This window comes from Trachurus trachurus (genome assembly GCF_905171665.1).
Source record: "Trachurus trachurus genome assembly, chromosome: 24".
NCBI classification, from domain to species: domain Eukaryota; kingdom Metazoa; phylum Chordata; class Actinopteri; order Carangiformes; family Carangidae; genus Trachurus; species Trachurus trachurus.
The window spans coordinates 3,068,742-3,088,225 of NC_139910.1; the positions used below are offsets into that span (position 1 = coordinate 3,068,742).

At 44.5% G+C, this 19,484-nt stretch overlaps 1 protein-coding gene across 1 annotated transcript in view; it reads right to left on the bottom strand.

Moving 5' to 3' along the window:
• The window catches only part of cfap61 (cilia and flagella associated protein 61), a gene marked incomplete at both ends in the record, with an annotated part of 51,643 nt that overhangs the window by 9,865 nt on the left and 22,294 nt on the right, over nucleotides 1-19,484 (bottom strand). The window contains 5 exon segments of the mRNA XM_084000186.1: nucleotides 1,002-1,332; nucleotides 4,717-5,030; nucleotides 10,002-10,185; nucleotides 11,034-11,202; nucleotides 12,001-12,093. Coding sequence (XP_083856312.1) covers nucleotides 1,002-1,332; nucleotides 4,717-5,030; nucleotides 10,002-10,185; nucleotides 11,034-11,202; nucleotides 12,001-12,093 — 1,091 coding nt within the window.

The window sequence follows — 19,484 nt, forward strand, 5'->3', positions numbered from 1 at the left end:
TATAGACGACGCTGCTGTGGTGTGTGACGCACAGCTGGGTGGACGTGAAACTGGATCGATCTGGATGAATCACAGCTGTGGAGAAGACATGCTGTTCTTTGATTTAAAAAAATAAAATAAAAAAAATACAATAAATGAACAACCAACTTCTTCTCTGTACAAAAAAAACAAAACAAAAAACAGCAGACGAGGCTCATGGGAACTGGAACTAACAACAAAGCCTGAAAGAACCAAAATCTTTCCAAAACTTCAACAATACCTCAATATTTAGTTCATCATAGTGCAAAAAAAGAGCTTGTTGTGTCTGGTGACTAGTTCAGCTGATGTGAAGTCTGCGTCTCTGCACTAACAAGGCTTATTTATAAATAGGCTACTTAGCAGTAGGTTTGTTACCTTTAATTGTCGGTGCAAGCTATTTTTAGAACGGCGGAGCAGAGCCGTGAGCTGCTCAGAGCTACGCTACGGAGGCTCATGGGATTTCTTGGTTTCCCTCATCAAACTCATCAAATACACAATCCAACAACTCCACAACGCTCTGGTGGACAAGTTGTGAGCTGCACATTCACCACGCTATGAGATAATAACACAACGTTACCACACAGAGTTGTTTTAGAGGGAAATTCATGCAAAACCGCTGATGCGCGTTGCCTTCAGGGACAGTTTTTCATCAACAGTCTCTGTATTTCCCTCTAAAACAACTCTGGTAACGTTGTGTTATTATCTCATAGCGTGGTGAATGTGCAGGTCACAACTTGTCCACCAGAGCGTTGTGGAGTTGTTGGATTGTGTATTTGATGAGTTTGATGAGGGAAACCAAGAAATACCATAATGAGCCTCCGTAGCGTAGCTCTGAGCAGCTCACGGCTCTGCTCCGCCGTTCTAAAAACAGCATGCACCGACAATTAAAGGTAACGAACCTACTGCTATGACTATAGGAATTATGGCAATTTTCTAAAAACGTTGAACTATCCCTTTAATGGAAGGAGTTGCAGTATCCTGACCTTGGATCTTGGCCCGTTTGTACAGCGGGACCAGACGATCCGATTCCCGTCGCGTCTCCTCGGCGGGTTGTTCCAGCGTGGGGTCGAAGAGCGGCAGCACGGCGGCCGCCAGCTCCCGACCCACCTCCTTGGAGTTGAAGTGTGCGTGCGACCACTCGTCCGTGTGGTAGCAGCGGGAGAACTTGGTGAGCGGGCCGGCGGCGCACACGGCCGGGTCGCTGGTCTGGAAGGAGGCGTCGATGACCAGCCTGCTGTCGAAGGCCAGGTGGGAGCCGTTGATGCTCCTGAAGGCGTCGTAGTCGACTCCTCTGTTGGAGAGGTTGATGAACACCTGGAAGCAGAGCGAAGAAATGTTAGATGTCAAAGGTTGGATCAGGAAAATCACTCGTCTTCTGCCTCTTCTGTTTGTTTTACATGTGTTTAAATATTAAAGGATAATTTCAGTTTTTTACAACCTGGACCTTATTTCTAGCATAAAATACGATCATTTACTCACCCAGACAACTTTGGAGTCGTTTTGACGAAATTAGCCCCAGTGGAGCGGCGCGTATATCCATATAATGCGAGTACTCGGGGCACGCAATGCAGCCTCTAAATAACACATTATCTGCCGCAAAACTCGTTCATTTCACCAATATTTTGTTATGATACACTAGTGATATTCCCCTCCGAGCCCGTGGTGGCATGTTATCAACATCCGGGGTCTGTAGGTTGACTACTAACCTCCGACCTGGATGATGTCATCTCCGACCGCGGTGCGGCGCGGCTAACTTGCTACCGCTAATGCTACGGTTCATTTCTGCGAGTTTCTGACTTGTCAGAACAAAATGAGCAGCTGGATGAAGTTCAGCTTCCACAGGCTTCCTCTCCTCAACCTGGACTCACTAAAGCTCCGGCTAGTTGAGATAAAAATGGACCCGAATGCCGAAGCAGAATGATTATTATCAGAATGAGCCGGGCAGCGGTCGGAGATGACATCATCCAGGTCAGAGGTCAGTAGGTCAACCTACAGGTGCAGGATGTTGATAACATGCCACAACGGACTCAGAGGGGAATAGCACTAGTGTATCATAACTAAATATTGGTGAAATGAACGAGTTTTGCGGCGGATAATGTGTTATTTAGAGGCTGCATTGCGTGCCCCGTGTTCTCGCATTATACGGACATACGTGCCGCTCCACTGGGGCTAATTTCATCAAAACGACTCCAAATTACACCAAAGTTATCTGGGTGAGTAAATGATCGTATTTTATGCTGGAAATAAGGTCCAGGTTGTAAAAAACGGAAATTATCCTTTAAAGGATGTCAATAAAAAAGTAACAAATCCATCCATCAACGAGTTAAAACAACAGTCTGACTCAGTTTTTTGTTGTAAATATTCTGCTCATTTTGTTTCTCTGTGTGGAACCAGTTATTTTACTACAGACATTTTCAGTTTGACCTTGAAGAGACTGAATCTAGGGAATAAAAGGACCGACTGACTCATTAAAAGTTAATCAGTTTGTCTGGTTTTGAGTCAAGACTGTTCAACAGGAAACATGAACAACAAAAGAATAATAATAAGAAGCTCCCCTGGAATTAAACTGGCTTTTAATGTGTAATTAAAGCAGATATCAGTGGAATGTTTTTGTTAATATAAGTCCTAAATAGTCCTATTTTCCGTCAGCAATCACTTACATGAAGTATTTCAGCCTAAACACGAGTCTCTCCGTCACTCTGCTCTGCTGTAACCCGAGGAGAAAATTTTCCTTGTGGGATACAAGTGTTATCCAATGAGGAGAGAGAACGGCATGAAGGGCTGTGTGTGCAGCCAAGGGATGCGCGTGAATGTGGTGACGTAGCACGAGGACCAATTGACGGCCAATTGGCGGGGGCTGCTAACTCATGGTGCGTTCAAAGAAACTCGTACTTTGTGTTTTTCCTTCCTGTGAAGTCATACCAGTTCGATCTGGTACGAGTTCACGGGTCGGAAGTTACGAGTGGCCGTTATAGGGAACTTTCACAGACAACAGGATGGTAAAAACACGAGCTACGGGTTACCTGGAACGCTACCAAGTCGTAGTTGTGACTTGAAGCTGTAACTTACGGTTTCAAAAGCCTGCCTTGAACGCAGCATTAGCCGAAACGGCCGTGAAGCTGATATCTGCTTTAAGTGTGTCTAGTTTCTGTTCTTCTATGAGTTATTTTTTTTATTTCTCTTTTGTCTCTCTTTTTGAAATTTTTTTTTATTATAATTTTGCAAATGAAAGCATCTTTGAGCACTTGTAAAAGCGTGTTATCAATAAAATGTACAATTATTATTATCATTATTAACAGATGCAACTAGAAAAGAAAGTGAAGATAATGATGATGCCAATTGTCAACTCGAGGCTGCTGTTGACCAGAGGAGCTGGAGATCGAACCACCGATCCTGCTATGTGATGTCTGTTTTTTAATGGTCAGAGCGACGATGAGAATCAGCATCACACCTCAACAACAGAGCAGGATGTAACTCTGTAAAGTTTGTCTCTCACTGAGGCCAAATGAGGAGCAAATGTGTTGAATCCATTTCTCTCCTCAAACAACATTTGTAAAGTCAGATTCTGTGGAGGTTTTGGAGGCGGTAAACACAGCGTCTCCGCTGCCAAACAGACTCAGAGAGACAGAGAGAAGCAGAATCCTCCACTGTCTGAAACAATGGAAGTGGGAAACGCACCAACATCATTTTGTGGTTTGACAAACACGGACGGCTTCCAGGAGGGAAACGAAACCTGCAGCCAGAAGCAGAAGCAGCAGCGACAGCCGCAGATACAGATACAGACACAGACACAGACACAGATACAGACACAGCTACTACAGCTACACGCTGCTCAGGCTGCTGAGCTCAGGATGATGAGAGTTCAGATCCTCCAGCAGCAGCAGAGCTTTATTCTGTAGGGGAGTAATAACTGACTGGAGGAGGAGGAGAGGAAAAGAGGGAGGAGGTGGAGGAAGAAAGAGAAGAGGAGGAGGTAGGAAGATGAGGGGAAGAAGGAGAAGGAGGAAAAGAAGGAGAAGGGGAGGAGGAGAAGGAGGAAGATGAGGGAAAGAAGGAGAAGAGGCGGAGAGAAGAGGAGAGGGAGAAGGAAGAAGGAGGAGAGGTGGAGGAGGAGGGCGGGAGGAGGAAGAGGAGGAGGAGGAGGAGGAGAGGAGGAGGAGAGGAAGAAGGAGAAGGGGAGAGGGAGGAGGAGGAGAAAGAGGAGGAGGAGAAGAGGAGGTGGAGGAGGAGGAGGAGAAAAAGGGGTGAGGGAAGAGGAGGAGGGGAAGAAGAGGAGGAGGGGGAGAAAGAAGAGAAGGAGGAGGAGAGGGAGTAGAAGAGGAGGAGAGGAGGAGGAAGAGAAGAGGAGGAGGAGGAGGAAGAGAAGAGGAGGAGGAGGAGAAGAGGAGGAGGAGGAGGAGAAAAAGGGGTGAGGGAGGAGGAGGAGAAGAAGAGGAAGGAGGGAAAGAGGGAGAAGAGGAGGTGGAGGAAAAGAAGAAGAGGGAGGAGGAGGAGGAAGATGAGGAGAAGAGGAGGAGGAGAGGAGGAGAAGAGGAGGAGAGAAGAGGAGAGGGAGGAGGAGGAGAAGAGGAGGAAGAGGGAAGAGAAGAAGGAGAAGAGGAGGAGAGAAGAGGTGGAGGAGGAGAAGAGAAGGAGGAGGAGAAGATGAAGAAAAAGAAGAGGAGGAGGAGGAGAAGGAGAAGAACAACCAGCACCTACGTCACAGTGCAGGAGCAGCATCTCCTGCTCGGTGCTGAACGACAGCGAGGTCAGAGGTTCGATCTCCTGGTGGCCGTGGTTCATGGCGAGGAGCCGGCAGCCGCGGTGGACTCGAACCTGGGCCTCGTGCAGCGCCGCCGCCGCCGCCTCCTGCACCGCCCGGTCGCCGAGGCAACAGGAGGAGGAGGAGGAGGAGGCGCCGGGGTCGGGCGGCGGCAGCACCAGGTGGATCCGAGCGCCGCGGACGCCGAGGCCGAGCAGAGCCGCCGCCGCCGTGTAGACGTCGATGCCGTTACCGTAGACGACGGCGTTACCTGGACGACAGAGGAGAGAGAGATGGCATCTGGTTGTCATGGCGTCACCAAGCATCTGCAGCATTTAAAACCTCCTCATTCATCGCTGAGAGAGAGTCCTCGTCTCCTCGACTCAGAGAAAACCTCCAGCTGCTGCTGCAGGACCACGGTTCACATCTGTAGAAAGGAGGGAAGAGGGAGAAGGAGAAGAGGAGGAGGAGGAGGAGGGGGAGGAGGAAGAGGAGGAGGAGGAAGAGGAGGAGAAGAAGAAGTAGAAGAGGGAAAGAAGGAGAAGAAGGGGGAAGGGAGGAGGAGGAGGAGAGGAGGAGGAAGAGGAGGAGGGAAATAAGGAGAAGAAGGGGGAAGGGAGGAGGAGGAGGAGAGGAGGAGGAAGAGGAGGAGGGAAATAAGGAGAAGAAGGGGGAAGGGAGGAGGAGGAAGAGGAAGAGGAGGAGGAAAAAGAGGAGAGGGAGGAGGAAGAGGAGGAGAAGGAGAAGGAGAAGAAGAAGTAGAAGAGGGAAAGAAGGAGAAGAAGGGGGAAGGGAGGAGGAAGAGGAGGAGGAGGAAGAGAAGGAGAAGAAGAAGAAGGGGAAGAGAGAAGGAGGAGGAGAGAAAGAAGGAGAAGAGGAGGAGGAGGAGGAGGAGGAAGAGGGGAGGGAGGAGGAGGAGGAGGAGAAGAGGAAGAGAAGGAGGAGGAGGAGGAGGAGAAGAGGAAGAGAAGGAGGAGGAGGGGGAGGAGGAAGAGGAGGAGAAGGAGGAGGAGAAGAAGAAGTAGAAGAGGGAAAGAAGGAGAAGAAGGGGGAAGGGAGGAGGGGGAGGAGGAAGAGGAGGAAAAAGAGGAGAGGGAGGAGGAGGAAGAAGTAGAAGAGAGAAAGAGGGAGAAGAAGGGGGAAGGGAGGAGGAGGAGGAGAGGAGGAGGAAGAGAGGGAGGAGGAGGAGGAGGAGGAAGAGGAGAGGGAGGAGGAGAAGAGGAAGAGAAGGAGGAGGAGAGGAGGAGGAGAGAAGAGGAGGAGAGGAGGAGGTGGAGGAAGCGACGCTCACACAGCTGCTGCTCTCTGACAGATGTGGAACAGGACCACGTTTCACATCTGTAAAAACTTCTGCTTCATTCTCTTCTATACAGATGTTTCTCTTTTTAATGAAATGATGACGACGATGGTCCAAAACACACATTTCAGAGGAGGGAGGAGGAGGAGAAGAGGAGGATGGGAAGGAGGAGAGCGAGGACGAGAAGAAGAAGGAGAAGAGGAGGAGGAGGGAAAGAAGGAGAAGAAGGGGAAAGGGAGGAAGAGGAGGAGAAAGAGGAGGAGGAGAGAAGAGGAGAGGGAGGAGGAGGAGGAGGAGGAGGAGGAAGAGGAGAGAGAGGAGGAAGAGGAGGAGAAGAAGAAGTAGAAGAGGCAAAGAAGGAGAAGAAGGGGGGAGGGAGGAGGAGGAGGAAGAAGGAACAGAGGTGGAGGAGAGGAGGAGAGGAGGAGGAGTGGAGGAGGAGAAGAGGAGGAGCGACCCGGCTCAGTCTGCAGTGGCAGCATCATTCATCCTATTAACCATTTTTCTACCATTGCAATGAGTCTGGAAACATTATTTTAAGGCCGAAAAACTCCGCAATGTTACTTTAATGAAATGATGACGACAACGGTCCAAACCATACATTTCAGAGAATCAGAGAAAGTGAGGAGTGACCATGGAGCATCGATTTCTCTCAACAGAAAAAAAATACAAAGATACTATTTTGAAAAAAGCAGCCCAGCGGCATCGTAGGAATGATTTGCCAATATTTCCTGTGCGATAGTGCAAAGCCTTTGGAGGACGTTATGTTTTAAAAAGATGTCCTCTGTGAGTTTAATGCAAACACAAACACACATGAGCTCCTGTGTAAAGACGGAGAGTAGAGCATACATTCAGTTTAAAGACAAACACAAACTCAGATTCATCGTGTTCACTGTGTTTTCTTTGTTGTTGGTTATAAAACACATCATTTTACCCATGAACTCAATGCTCATGTCGCCGTGTGGACGGGGACAGATGTTCATTCTCCCTGATAAAGAGTTTTACTTTAGTTTATCTGTATTTTCTAAATAACGATATATTTATAATCATATTTTGTTTGATTATTATTATCGTTAAAGAGGCCACGAGGAGTTTGATTTGGGTTATAAAAGAGTCTCATATTAATGTGGATGAATCTACGTTACCAACTTGTTAATGGGTCCATTTTAGATAAATATATCGTTTTGTCTTTATAGTTATTTGATATTATTATTTAGTGGTCGACTCGCCCAGCATTTCCTGGTTTCCCGGATGCTGCCTGTCAGGTCATGGGAATAACGCCGCCGGATCGCTAGTTGATCAATGAAAACATTCTTGGCAAATGTTTTTGCTTTCATCCGTCTTGAAAGAATTTCTTTATTTCCTTTAATATTATTGAACTGTAGCATAACTCTTTAGACGGGGGGCAACCGCCATTCCGACATAGGCCTCTAATTGTCTAAATGGCAACACTTAATTGTCTATTAAACATCCCGTCATTCTGACAATTCTTGCCTCCTATGGTCGGAATGACGGTATTTTTTTCTTTTTTTTAAACATCCTGCCTTTCTGACAATTCCTTTAATAGCATATTTTTTCCCCAAAAGATTTTGCACTGGTTGGGATTAGGCAATGAAGAAAGGAGTTGGTTACGTTTAGTAAAAAGACCAGGTGGTAGAGGCTGGACAGGCTAGATAGATAGAGAGAGTCCAGAAGTAGAAGGATGGCGGTTGTCGGTTATAAAGCCGCCACATTTGGTGTGAAAACAACGCAGCCTGTGGATGTGTGGATGGTCCAGCGCATCGGAGCAAACGCTGGACTTTTATGGACATGGACACAGAAATCGGCCTCAGCGGACGTGTGAGTAAAAGTCGCGCTGGAAGTTATGAAGGAATGAAATGTTACATTAATGGAAAGGGCTTTATCGGCTTCATCGGGGGATCAATGAAGTGTGAACACTGACAAACTAAATAAAATCAATGATAACTTGAGGCTAAAAGTTGGGAATGGAATTAAACCAACACTAAGGAACTTTTCAACCTTCATATAATATTTTCATAACTTTTGTGATGGTACATCAACTTACAACAGGTTGAATGACACCTCTGTCATGGCCTGAGGGGGTCTGTATCATTATGGTCTGTATCGCCTTCACTGGCACAAAGCAGCTTTGAGGAGCATGGTAGGAACCCGGCTCTCACTTAAGTTTCACTTTCACGAGTCACGACGAGGAGGGAGCAGCAATGCGGCACCTTTCTGTCGGATTGTGTGTGTGTGTTTACTGTGAAAAGATCCGCTGGTAACAGAAACTTTGTTTGGACGTCTTCTGTTAATTTCCATGCACCAGGAGATCGGGATGTTTACCAGCTACGCGCTGGTGCTCATGGGAGATGGAGTCTTCCTTCAGGCAAAACACTACCGCTTTGGGCCACTGGCGCCGCCAAACTCAACCAAAATTGAAAGTTCTTAAGTACTGCTTTAAATATGGAGAATGGAAATATCTTGTGGAAAAGTTGATCATGCTTTGGGACCGGATGCTTGTCACATGTGGGGAAATGAAAATGTAAATGAATGAATTCTACAAACAATATATCTTTTTAAGGGGTGTTAACCAAAATAATAAGGTAAAAAATATTAGAAATAAGCAGATTAAAGGACAGGAAGATTCAGGGAAGATTCCACATCCTTACTGTGTCTTTTTATGATTTCAATTAATGAATTTTTTGTACCTTATCTTTATTGTCTCTATTTGTTACTGAATCACTTTGCACTTTATCTCTTTATTTTTTTCTAATTTCTGTTCATTTTGCTCATATAACATTGATTATGTTTGCACTTTATCTCCTTTTTTTCTATGTTTATTTGTTAGCCATAGAAATTTGTCTTGTCGTAATTTGTTTTAGGGGTGGAACTTATGTACAAGCCAACTGGCTTCGTTCCCTCCGTGCACCATTGAATTTAAATGTGTGCTAAATAAATAAATAAACTCTAAACTCGAAGAGCTGAGAGAAGCAGATTCACCTCCACACAGCTGCTGCTCAGCGTCTCTGTCCGTGGTGCTGAACAACAGCAGCACCAAGGCCACCAGAGCTTCTCCTCTCTGCTCTGATCAATAAATCTATAACCCACTGCTCACTTCCTCCTTTTATTCCTCCTTTTCCCCATGACGACGACGACTGGAGTGAACCAAAGGAAAAAAATGTTGCTTTTGTGATGTGTCCAGGGACGGGAAGGGAAGTCAGGACACAAGTGGTGCAGCCTTGTAAAAAAAAAAAAACCTCCGGAGGTGGACTGTTTATTTTTATTTAATCAAATCGTATTATGTGCATTAATGTCGCTTCCTGTGAGCTTTTTTTTCCCCAAACGAGTTGCATCTCCAGTAGAAAGAAAAAGCTTTGAGCTGGACACAGAGACACATGATGTTTGTCAATGAGTAAAGAAAAAAAAGTCTTGACGCTAAAATCTAAATGCACTTTCTGTTTTCTGCTCCTGCTCTTATTAAAATATGGAAATAAACACGGTATCTGTCGGAGTCTGCCATCGCAATTTGCATTTATTAATGGTGTTCCTTTTATGACTGGGGATCAACTAATTAGTATGTATAAAAGCCTCACTCTAGATCACTGCACAATTCCTTCAGAGAGCAGATTAATTTTGCTTAATGACACTGTGTGTGTGTGTGTGTGTGTGTGTGTGTTTTTTTTTTGCTGCTCTGAAAAGCCTGGCTCTCAGAAAGTGATATGATAATGGAAAGTGGATGGAAGAGGCCAACCTGATTCACAGAGATGAAAGATTTCTCCGCAGCTAATTAGCTGCTAATTATACCGGGGCACTTCAGCGCTGACTGGCTGAGTAATGACATACTACTGCAGATTAATTTTAGGTTCTCCCCCTCTCTCTCTCTCTGTCTCTATGTGTGTGTATGTGGAGGAGTAGGAGGAGGAGGAGGAGGAGGTGCTCACTTACCCTCCAGCTCCACAAAGTTGGAGCAGAGCCAGCGGCGAGCAGCCACACAGTCGTGGAGGTCGTTGAGGGTGAGGAGGTTGGAGGGGACGGGCCCGGTGAACCTGCGCTGAGCCGACGGCGGCGGCTGCTGCAGCTGCTGGTTCGTGATTGGCTGGTTCAGGTCCAAACCGGAGGGACAGGGCACCTACAGGACCACGGGGAGGAAACATGTTGCATTCCTGAGCTGAGGTACTGTATAGGAGATCATGAAGGTTTTTGACTGGTCACAGACTGTTTTCACTGCAAAAACTCAAAATCTTTCCAAGAATATTTGTCTTATTTCTTGTCAAAATGTCTCATTTCTAGTCAAAACTATTCTCTTTCCACTTAAAATAAGACTTATCACCTAAAAATTTACTTGTTTTTAGATAATTTTCACTTGTTTCAAACTAATTTTCACTTGAAATAAGTAGAAAAATCTGCCAGAGAAAGCAAGTTGTTTTGTGCTTGTAATAAGAAAGAAAAACTTGCTCCACTATCAGATTATTTTAAGTGAAAATCTGCTTGAAAGAAGTAAAAAGTGTCTAAAAACAAGCTGCTTTTTTATGTGAGGAGTCTTATTTTAAGTAGTTTTGTGCAGCCTTGTTTACATGGACACAAATAATGTAATAAAACAGGAATGAATGGAAAATCGTCTCTGGCTCTTCATCTACTGTTTTCAACTAATCTGACCGGCAAAACTTCTCTGCACATGTCACAGTGAATTTATTCTGATTCACTGTTTGATGAATGTACACACACACGTTTTAATAGGATCACTTTTCACCCTGAGGTTTCTCCAATTTTTTCACTTTTGGGGAGTTTTCCCTCAGTCTAAGGTCAGAGGATGTTGTTATGATGCTGTGTGAAGTTCTAAAAATGGGCTATACAAATAAAATTGCCTTGTCTTGCCATTATTTTGTGTCCATGTAAACAGTGACGTTAGAATTTCCTATCAGAATGATTATGATTATTATTATCATCATTGTGTGAGCTGTATGCTGAAGGTCTGACCTGGTACTGCAGGCCTGTGCAGAGGAAGAGGTGGTCGTAGGGAACCTTCTTCCCACCGGACACCCGCAGGTGTTTGGACTTCCTGTTGATGCCGACCATCTTCCCGGTGACGACGCTGACGCAGGAGTGAAGAGGGAGCCGGGCCAAGTCTCTGCTGCTGTAGGCATGGCTGAGGGACACACACAGACACACACACAGACACACAGAGACACACACACACAGACACACACAGATACTCAGCTCAAACTGGTTTTCTTCATGTTAATTGTTATTGGAATAAATTAAATTTCTATATTTATTCAACAGTGTCATGGAGTCAAAACTATGTCGTTCTCTGCAGCAGCAACACACACATACTTCATCATCATTTTAGACTCAAATTAATCAGCAGCTATGGGATGGATCGTAGATCAGCAGATGGAGGTGGACAGTAAGTGGTTTAAAGAAAAACATCTGGACAATTATTGGATTGACATTCCGTTATTATCTCATAGCGTGGTGAATGTACAGGTCACAACTTGTCCACCAGAGCGTTGTAGAGTTGTTGGATTGTGTATTTGATGAGTTTGATCCCATGAGCCTCCGTAGCGTAGCTCTGAGCAGCTCACGGCTCTGCTCCGCCGTTCTAAAAATAGCTTGCACCGACAATTAAAGGTAACGAACCTACTGCTATGACTATAGGGATTATGGCAATGGGATAATTTGCCAAAATGTTGAACTATCCCTTTAAGGTGGAAATCTTTTCTAAAAAAGTTACTTTTTTAGTCCATGTACATTCAAATTTGGGTCAATGGTGCAAAGTTTTGGAAAAATTTAGAGAAATTTCTGGAAAAAAAAAAATATTTCAGTAAAAAAGTGGTAAAAATTTAGAGAAAAAGTTGTGGAGCCTCTTGAACCCTCTCAAGGACGTTCACTGGGCCAAACAATCTCTAAATCGATGGTGGGTGGATGTCTAACACTCACTCACCTTGTGGACAGGAATCCAACGTCCTCGTGGTCGTAGTCGCCGGGGTAACCGTGAGTTGAGACGAGGGTGAGGTTGGTGAACCTGAGGTGGGGGCTGCAGGGGAACAAACAACACAGGAATAACAGCATGAGTCAGAGAGAAACAAGGTAGGAGTGTAAATTCTGCAGCAGCCGCTCATGAACGACAGCTTTTACCGAGCTCCACCTGACGTCAGCGGGAGGTCAGGAGGAAAACTAAGCGTAAAGAAACTCGAGTTAACGTGTGAAACAAAAAGCTGTTTGTCGGTGTTGCAGCTGCAGCAGCGAGGAGCTCAGCAGGATCAAGGATGAGCTTCTCACACAGGAAGTCGTCTCTTCACACGGACAAAACAATGAGAGGGAACACCGCTACTCCAACATAGGGTTAATAGCGGTAACTCAACCACTGTTCGAGCAAGGGAAAACAAGCTTCTGAAGGGGGGGGGGGTCAGCCCTATGTTCCCAGGGCCCTGTGTTCCCAGATTTACCTGAAAGCTACATTACATCTGTAGTCAACTGCTACTGGATAATAGGTTGGGTGTAATTGACGACCAAATTGGGAGAAATGGGGATAAAATCTGATGCAAATTGATGATAAAGGAAATGTGGGAACATGGGGCCTAATTTTGGAAAGAAAAAAAAAAAACCTTAGAAATTAGGGAACATAAGGCTGTGGAAACATAGGGCTGTGGAAACATAGGGCGGTGGGAACATAGGCATGCTCCCGGGGGGTGGGGGGTGGGGGGGGGGGCGTTTGGCTCGAGGTCATGGTGCAAAGGACCCTAGGTTGAAATTACTCTGAATCATCCCTTTAAATGCGGTATAAAAATAAAAATGACTTGACTTAGAGTTTCATTTGGAGAAAATTCTTAGAAATAAGAAAAATCTTAGAAATGAGGCAACATAGGACTGTGGGAACATAGGGCCTAATTTTCAAAATTTTCAGTGAAAAAAAAATTCTTAGAAATGAGGCAACATAGGGCTGTGGGATCATTGGGCTGTGGGAACATAGGGCTGACCCCCAATGGGGAAGGACCTGAACCAGAAGCTGACGTGACGCGTGTCCTTGAAAGACACATTTCTTCTCCACATCCACCGGTGTTGGATGTTTGTCAGAGCTGAGGTGCAGAGAGAGACGGAGCAGATCCACCCACACAGACCTACAGTATAGTCTCACTTGGCACTGTTGAAGATGAGTTGCATTTTCTGTTTCATTGTCCTCTGCATGATAAATTGAGACATTATTCCCTGCATGAGAAAGCCCAGATGAAGAACCCAGACTTATTCTGGATGTCTGAACATGATATGCTGTGTTGGTTTTTTTAAAACTAGATTAATTGATAGAGCTTGGAAATTAAAGGGATAGTAGCATTTTTTTTTAAGTGGGGTTGTATGATCTACAAATAGCCCCTAAGTACTTAAATTGCAGTAGAAGACTCTCTGCACTCCTCCCGTTAGCAACGCCAGCCCATAATAGCCCTGCCCAGAGATTTACAACATACAGTGTTGTGAACAGTCCCAAAGAAACAGCCTATTTTCACGGCCTGAAAGAGGTTTTACCTGAAAAAAAATACACAGTTCCATTGTTCGCTATAATATAATTTTTTCCAGCCCCTCAAAGTGCAGGAAAAACACCGTTTTTATTTGGACCTAACCAACTGCTGATCGGCGGGCGCTAACCCTGGGCGGAGGGATACGTGAGTTGGTTAGGTCAAATAAAAACTGAGTTTTTCCTGCACTTTGAAGGGCTGGAAAAAATTATATTATAGCGAACAATGGAACTGTGTAATTTTTTTCAGGTAAAACCTCTTTTAGGCCGTGAAAATAGGCCGTTTCTTTGGGTCCATTCACAACACTGTATGTTGTAAATCTCTGGGCAGGGCTATTATGGGCTGGCGTTGCTAACGGGAGGAGTGCAGAGAGTCTTCTACTGCAATTAAAGTACTTAGGGGCTATTTGTAGATCATACAACCCCACTTTAAAAAAATGCTACTATCCCTTTAAGACAGGAAGGATTATATCCCACATAAAATCATGGTCTGCTGCTTGCTGTTCTGTATCCTGGAAGCCTGTTTGTTTGTTTCTGATCTGTTGTGCTCTGTTTGTTTTTGTTTTGTAATTCTCTTTTTCTCTGTAACGACACGCCATAGCTATTCTTGAATGTATGTACTGTATTTAAATGCTTAGTGTCTTGTAAGCCCATGTGGGCTGGGCACAAAAAATGTGCATGAATAATCATCAATAATCATCAATCATCGGTACACACTGTTATCTCATGGTTGTAATGGTTGTGACAGCGATATTGAGCACAAAAGTGGAAGGAATGTTGAAATATAACGTTGAATGTAAACTAAAACATACAATCCATGGTGAAGATTGATTAAAAAGACAATAATTCATTGTTTCTCATCTGTTCAGAGAAAAAATTGCCTGTTAAAAATAATCTGCTGATCGTCCGTGTTCGTGATCAACTGCTCTTGACCATTAAAATGATTTATTCACCCTCTATAATATGACAGGACGTGAGCTTGGTTTTGGTTTTGAGGCCTCGGTGTGTGTTTCCTTTATTTCTCTTTCAGTTCCGGTGAGTTTGGTGAAAGCGCCGATCTGTGGTTGATTGTTTGTCTTCTACCGCCTCGAGAGGGAAGTGTGACATTTCCTATTTTAACAGTTATATAACAGTTACAGCTTTTACACGGTGTGTATCAGTATTTATTTATTTGTATCTATGTATTTATGCTGTTGGTTGTTGTGTAATATTATTGTGTTGTATATGTTCTATGTCTGTTACACTGTTATGTTCTTTTAGCTCCCCATTGCTGCACGGCCAATTGCCCCAATGGAGATAAATAAAGTGATTGAGAATTATGTTGTAGTACTGACACAGAGTTTTCACAGTAACTGGATACTAGTATAATATAATAGTTGAACATATTTTGTTTCAGAGACTTTAGTATGTTATGACCTGGTCAAATCTCTGTCCATTTCTGTTTTATATCCAGTCAGGAGGAATTTCTCCAGCCCACTAAACCAAACTGAAGCATGTGTGTGTGTGTGTGTGTGTGTGTGTGTGTGTGTGTGTGTGTGTGTGTGTGTCACTCTGATGTGTTTTTACTGCCGTCTGTTGTGATGTAAATGTCCTCCTCCTTTGTGGTGGCCTTCAGGACATCACACAGCTGATAAGCTGCAGCTCCAGCTCCTGTTTGCTGAATAGCAGCGTGTGTGTGTGTGTGTCTGTGTGTGTGTACCTTGCTTTTATCACAGCCGAGCCTCCGATCACCTCCTGCACTGTTCTTATCTGAGCTTCCTGCTAAATTAACGCCACCGGCTCAGATCTACAGCAGCACACAGCAACACACTGCTGCTGCCCTACCGCACACACACACACACACACACACACACACACACGGACACACACACACCAGGTATAATTATGACTGGACGGGTGTGTGCGTGTGTGTTCATGATAGAAACTAGAGACCTGGTCAACTTCATGTCTCTGGTATTTTAGTCTTTGGATTCATGTTGCTTATAAAACCTTCGTTAGTTGAACAGATTAAATGTGTTACAAGTTATACAAACTAAACAATATCACTGTGCAGAAGGTTCACATCATCCAGCCTGACTCTACAGCAGGTGCTGTCAAACTCTTTTTAATCCAGAGGCCACATATTAGATCTCCAGTGATCCGGACCAGTCAAATAAAAGCATGATAACCTACAAATAATGAGAAGTCTAAACTTTTCCATTTGTTTTAGTGCAAAGACGTACGAGAAGTTTACAGTTAATCAACTATCCTTCTACGAAACATTATGAAAAACCTGACATTTTACAACATTATGCCTCTTCTGTCTTCTATGTAATTTTCACACTTGGTGTTGGATTGGACCCTCTGATGGTCTGGTGGTTTTGGCCTTTGGGCCGTGATGTTTGAGCATTTGATCATGTTGAACATTTTTCATAAATATCAAAAAATGTATAATGTTGATGTTTTATTAATTGATTATTTGCTATAAAATGAAAAACAATACTGTTTTGATTTGTTTTATAGCATGAATTAATTAATTCTTTAAAATCTATACTCCAGGGACATAAATACATTGATATCTCAAGTGTTTACAGATTAAATCGGTTTGACTCTTCAGTTTTGTGTCGTCAGGATTTGATCTTTGATTTTCACATGAATATGTTAACAATAATGATAATAAAGACAATAATGATGGATACGAGGACAATGAGAGCAGTCAAACTTTCCCCCCCGTGCCTCTGAGCCAGGAGCTGCTGGTGGTTTTATGTTGCAGCACTGAGGCATTAAGGCCAATTATCGGCGTCTGGATGCGACTGAATCGGCGGCTCTGGATTTGCTCCGTTATCAGCCGGTGACAGACGGCCGCGCTGACCCTGCAGCCTGACCGCGGCGAGCAGAGGGCTGCGCCGCCGCACAGCGCTTTATCTGTCTGACCCCGACCCACTCAGTAATGGAGTTGGGGAGGGGGGAGGGGGGGGGGTTGCTGGGCTGGATTCAATGAGCACATGGAAAGCTGTGTTTGGGGAGGAGAAGGTGTGGAAGAGGAGGAGGAGAGGGGGGGTTGGAGGTTTGGGCAGTGCTGATAAGGCCCCCCCCCACCATGAAGCCCCCCCAGCCCCCAGCAGGCCGAAACTGACCCATCACTCACCCTCTCAATGCGCCGCCGCCGCCTCGCCATTAGTTCAGCAGACACTAACTGTCTCATTAGTCAACTCATTAGTGACAGCAAACACAGATCGCTGCAGCAGATCCCTGACAGGGGAAACACTGGAGAGGCTAATTAAAGGGGAGGGGGGTTGGTAGGGGGATGGGGGGGGGCAACGCTGGCCCTCCTGAATGCCAGGGCCTCAGACAGCTGCGTGCACACGGCCCTGGACTCGGCCCTGGACCCGGTGGCGTGCCAGAGCCAGGTCCAGCTCCAGCTCCAGCTCCACACTGCAAAAACTCAAAATCTTACCAAGAATATTTATAGTCTTATTTATAGTCAAAACAAATCTCATTACATAAGACTCATCACATTAAAAAGTAGCTTGTTTTTAGACACTTTTTTTTTTACTTCTTTCAAGCATATTTTCACTTGAAATAAGTAGAAAAATCTGATAGTGGAGCAACTTTTTCTTTATTACAAGCACAAAAACCTTGCTTTCACTGGCAGATTTTTCTACTTATTTCAAGTAAAGAATTGTTTGAAACAAGTGAAAATTATCTAAAAACAAGTAAATTTTTAGGTGATGAGTCTTGGAAAAGTGGAAAGGGATTAGTTTTGACTAGAAATGAGACATTTTGACAAGAAATAAGACAAATATTCTTGGAAAGATTATGAGTTTTTGCAGTGCAGCTCCAGCTCCAGCAGCCCTGTGAGCTGTGACATCTCACACACACAACAACTAGGGGTGGGAATCTTTTACTATCTCATTTTGATTCTGATTTTTGGGGCTACGATTCAATTCAAAATCGATTTTCGATTCAAAACGATTTGATTCCTAATGATTTCTGCTTCAGTCTATCGGTGTGCAAAGGATCCTCATGATCTACTCCAGTCTGCTTTACAAGACAGAATGACTGAAGTGTCTTTTTCACATTTATTGAGTTTTAAACATTTATCCATGCTTAGATGGAATTGTTGAAACTGTTGCATAAAAGCAATATCACATATTGCTTGAGTAACAAAATTAAAAGTGCCTCTTTATTTAAAAAAAAATATTGCAGTTAAACATGCTGCCTTTTAAATTCTAAGGAAATGGAGGCCGACAGCCAATTTTGGGACATTTTATATCGATTCTGAATCGTATTAAATGAGAATTGCGATTCTTATGTGAATCGATTTTTTGGCACACCTCTAACAACAACAACCTCCTCCACCCCCTCCTCCTCCTCCTCCTCCTCCTCCCTGGTTGCCTGGCAGCTATCGGCCGGCTCTGAATCAGCAGCCCGGCGCTTCTTATTATTTGCCGGAGCAGTTAATCTCACAAAGCGAGGAGCAAGGCAAACACGTTGGAGACGTCCGACCCGGAGTCAAGTGACATTTCCAGAGAGATTGGATTCCTGGAAAAAAAAAAAAAAAAAAAAAGCCGATAAAAGAAATGAAAGAGGAGCGTCGGCGAGGGGACGGCTCTCCTCGGGGCTCAGGGTTTCTGAGGACAGCGTGGAGGAGGAGGAAGAGGATTTCTCCACAGCGATAAACGGCGTCATGTGAACACTTTTCATTACAACAGCTGGCGGCTGCTGTTCTACCTCCTGAATCAGACTCTGTTGTGGTTTCACACACATGTGGCGTGAACCGACTCATCTGTGTTGACTGGCTCACGGAGATAAACCTAAAAACACTCAGTGCTTCAGACCAGAGTGAATCTGCTGTGATAGACTAGAAGTTTGTGTGCGACTCTTCTCCTCTTCGTCGTCAATAATAACTAAATGTCGGTCCGTCTCTTAAAAACTCTCCCCTGCTCCGTCACTCAGTCTAAAGCCGGTTGGCTCCTTCATGTTTAAAAACAGTGGGGACACAGTGGATTTTGTTGGGGACTATTTTCAGCAGCGGATTAATCCAGATTTGGGTGCAGTGGTTAATATTTGGGGCAGTAGGAGGGGAGCATGAGGGACTAGGTCAGAAACCTGATGTCTAGCTGATGGCTACAACACTTCGTGCTCAATGGATGAATGAAGATTTTATTTCTAACATATGAAAATAAAAGAAGTAGCAAAACAAAACAGATACGAAAAACAAAATCCTAACAATGAAGCAGGAAGCCCCTTCTCCACTTCTCAATAATCAACCTCCAGGTCACCAGTCAATCGTCTTTTCACTTTGATATATTCACCAGTTGCTAAATACATATCCAAAAACCTGTTTAAACCTGTTGTTGGATTGTGTATTTGATGAGTTTGATGAGGGAAACCAAGAAATCCCATGAGCCTCCGTAGCGTAGCTCTGAGCAGCTCACGGCTCTGCTCCACCGTTCTAAAAACAGCTTGCACCGACAATTAAAGGTAACGAACCTACTGCTATGACTATAGGGATTATGGCAATGGGCCAATTTGCCATAATATTGAACTATCCCTTTAAAGCAGTTTTTCCATGTTTTTATACACATGGATTTCCAATAAAAACTGATCTCATCAATAATTTTCCAATATCTATAAAAAAAATGGCGACTGAAACACAAACACAACATGTTAACGTCCAAAACGCTCTCCTCATGTCTGACAACAACATCCGCACTGACACAACACACAGACTGAGCTGAGATCTTGGCAACACTTTCGCTTGGTCGTCATTTGGAGACAGAAACCGCCACTTGGCACTCGGCCGACCGACGGCGTCAACTATGATCACTCAGTCAGTCACTCAGTCAGATACAGACATTGGAGACGCTGCTGCTGCTGTCGTCCAGCCAACGGTGGAAACTATCTGCAGGAGAGCTGAGCAGGATCAGAGCGGT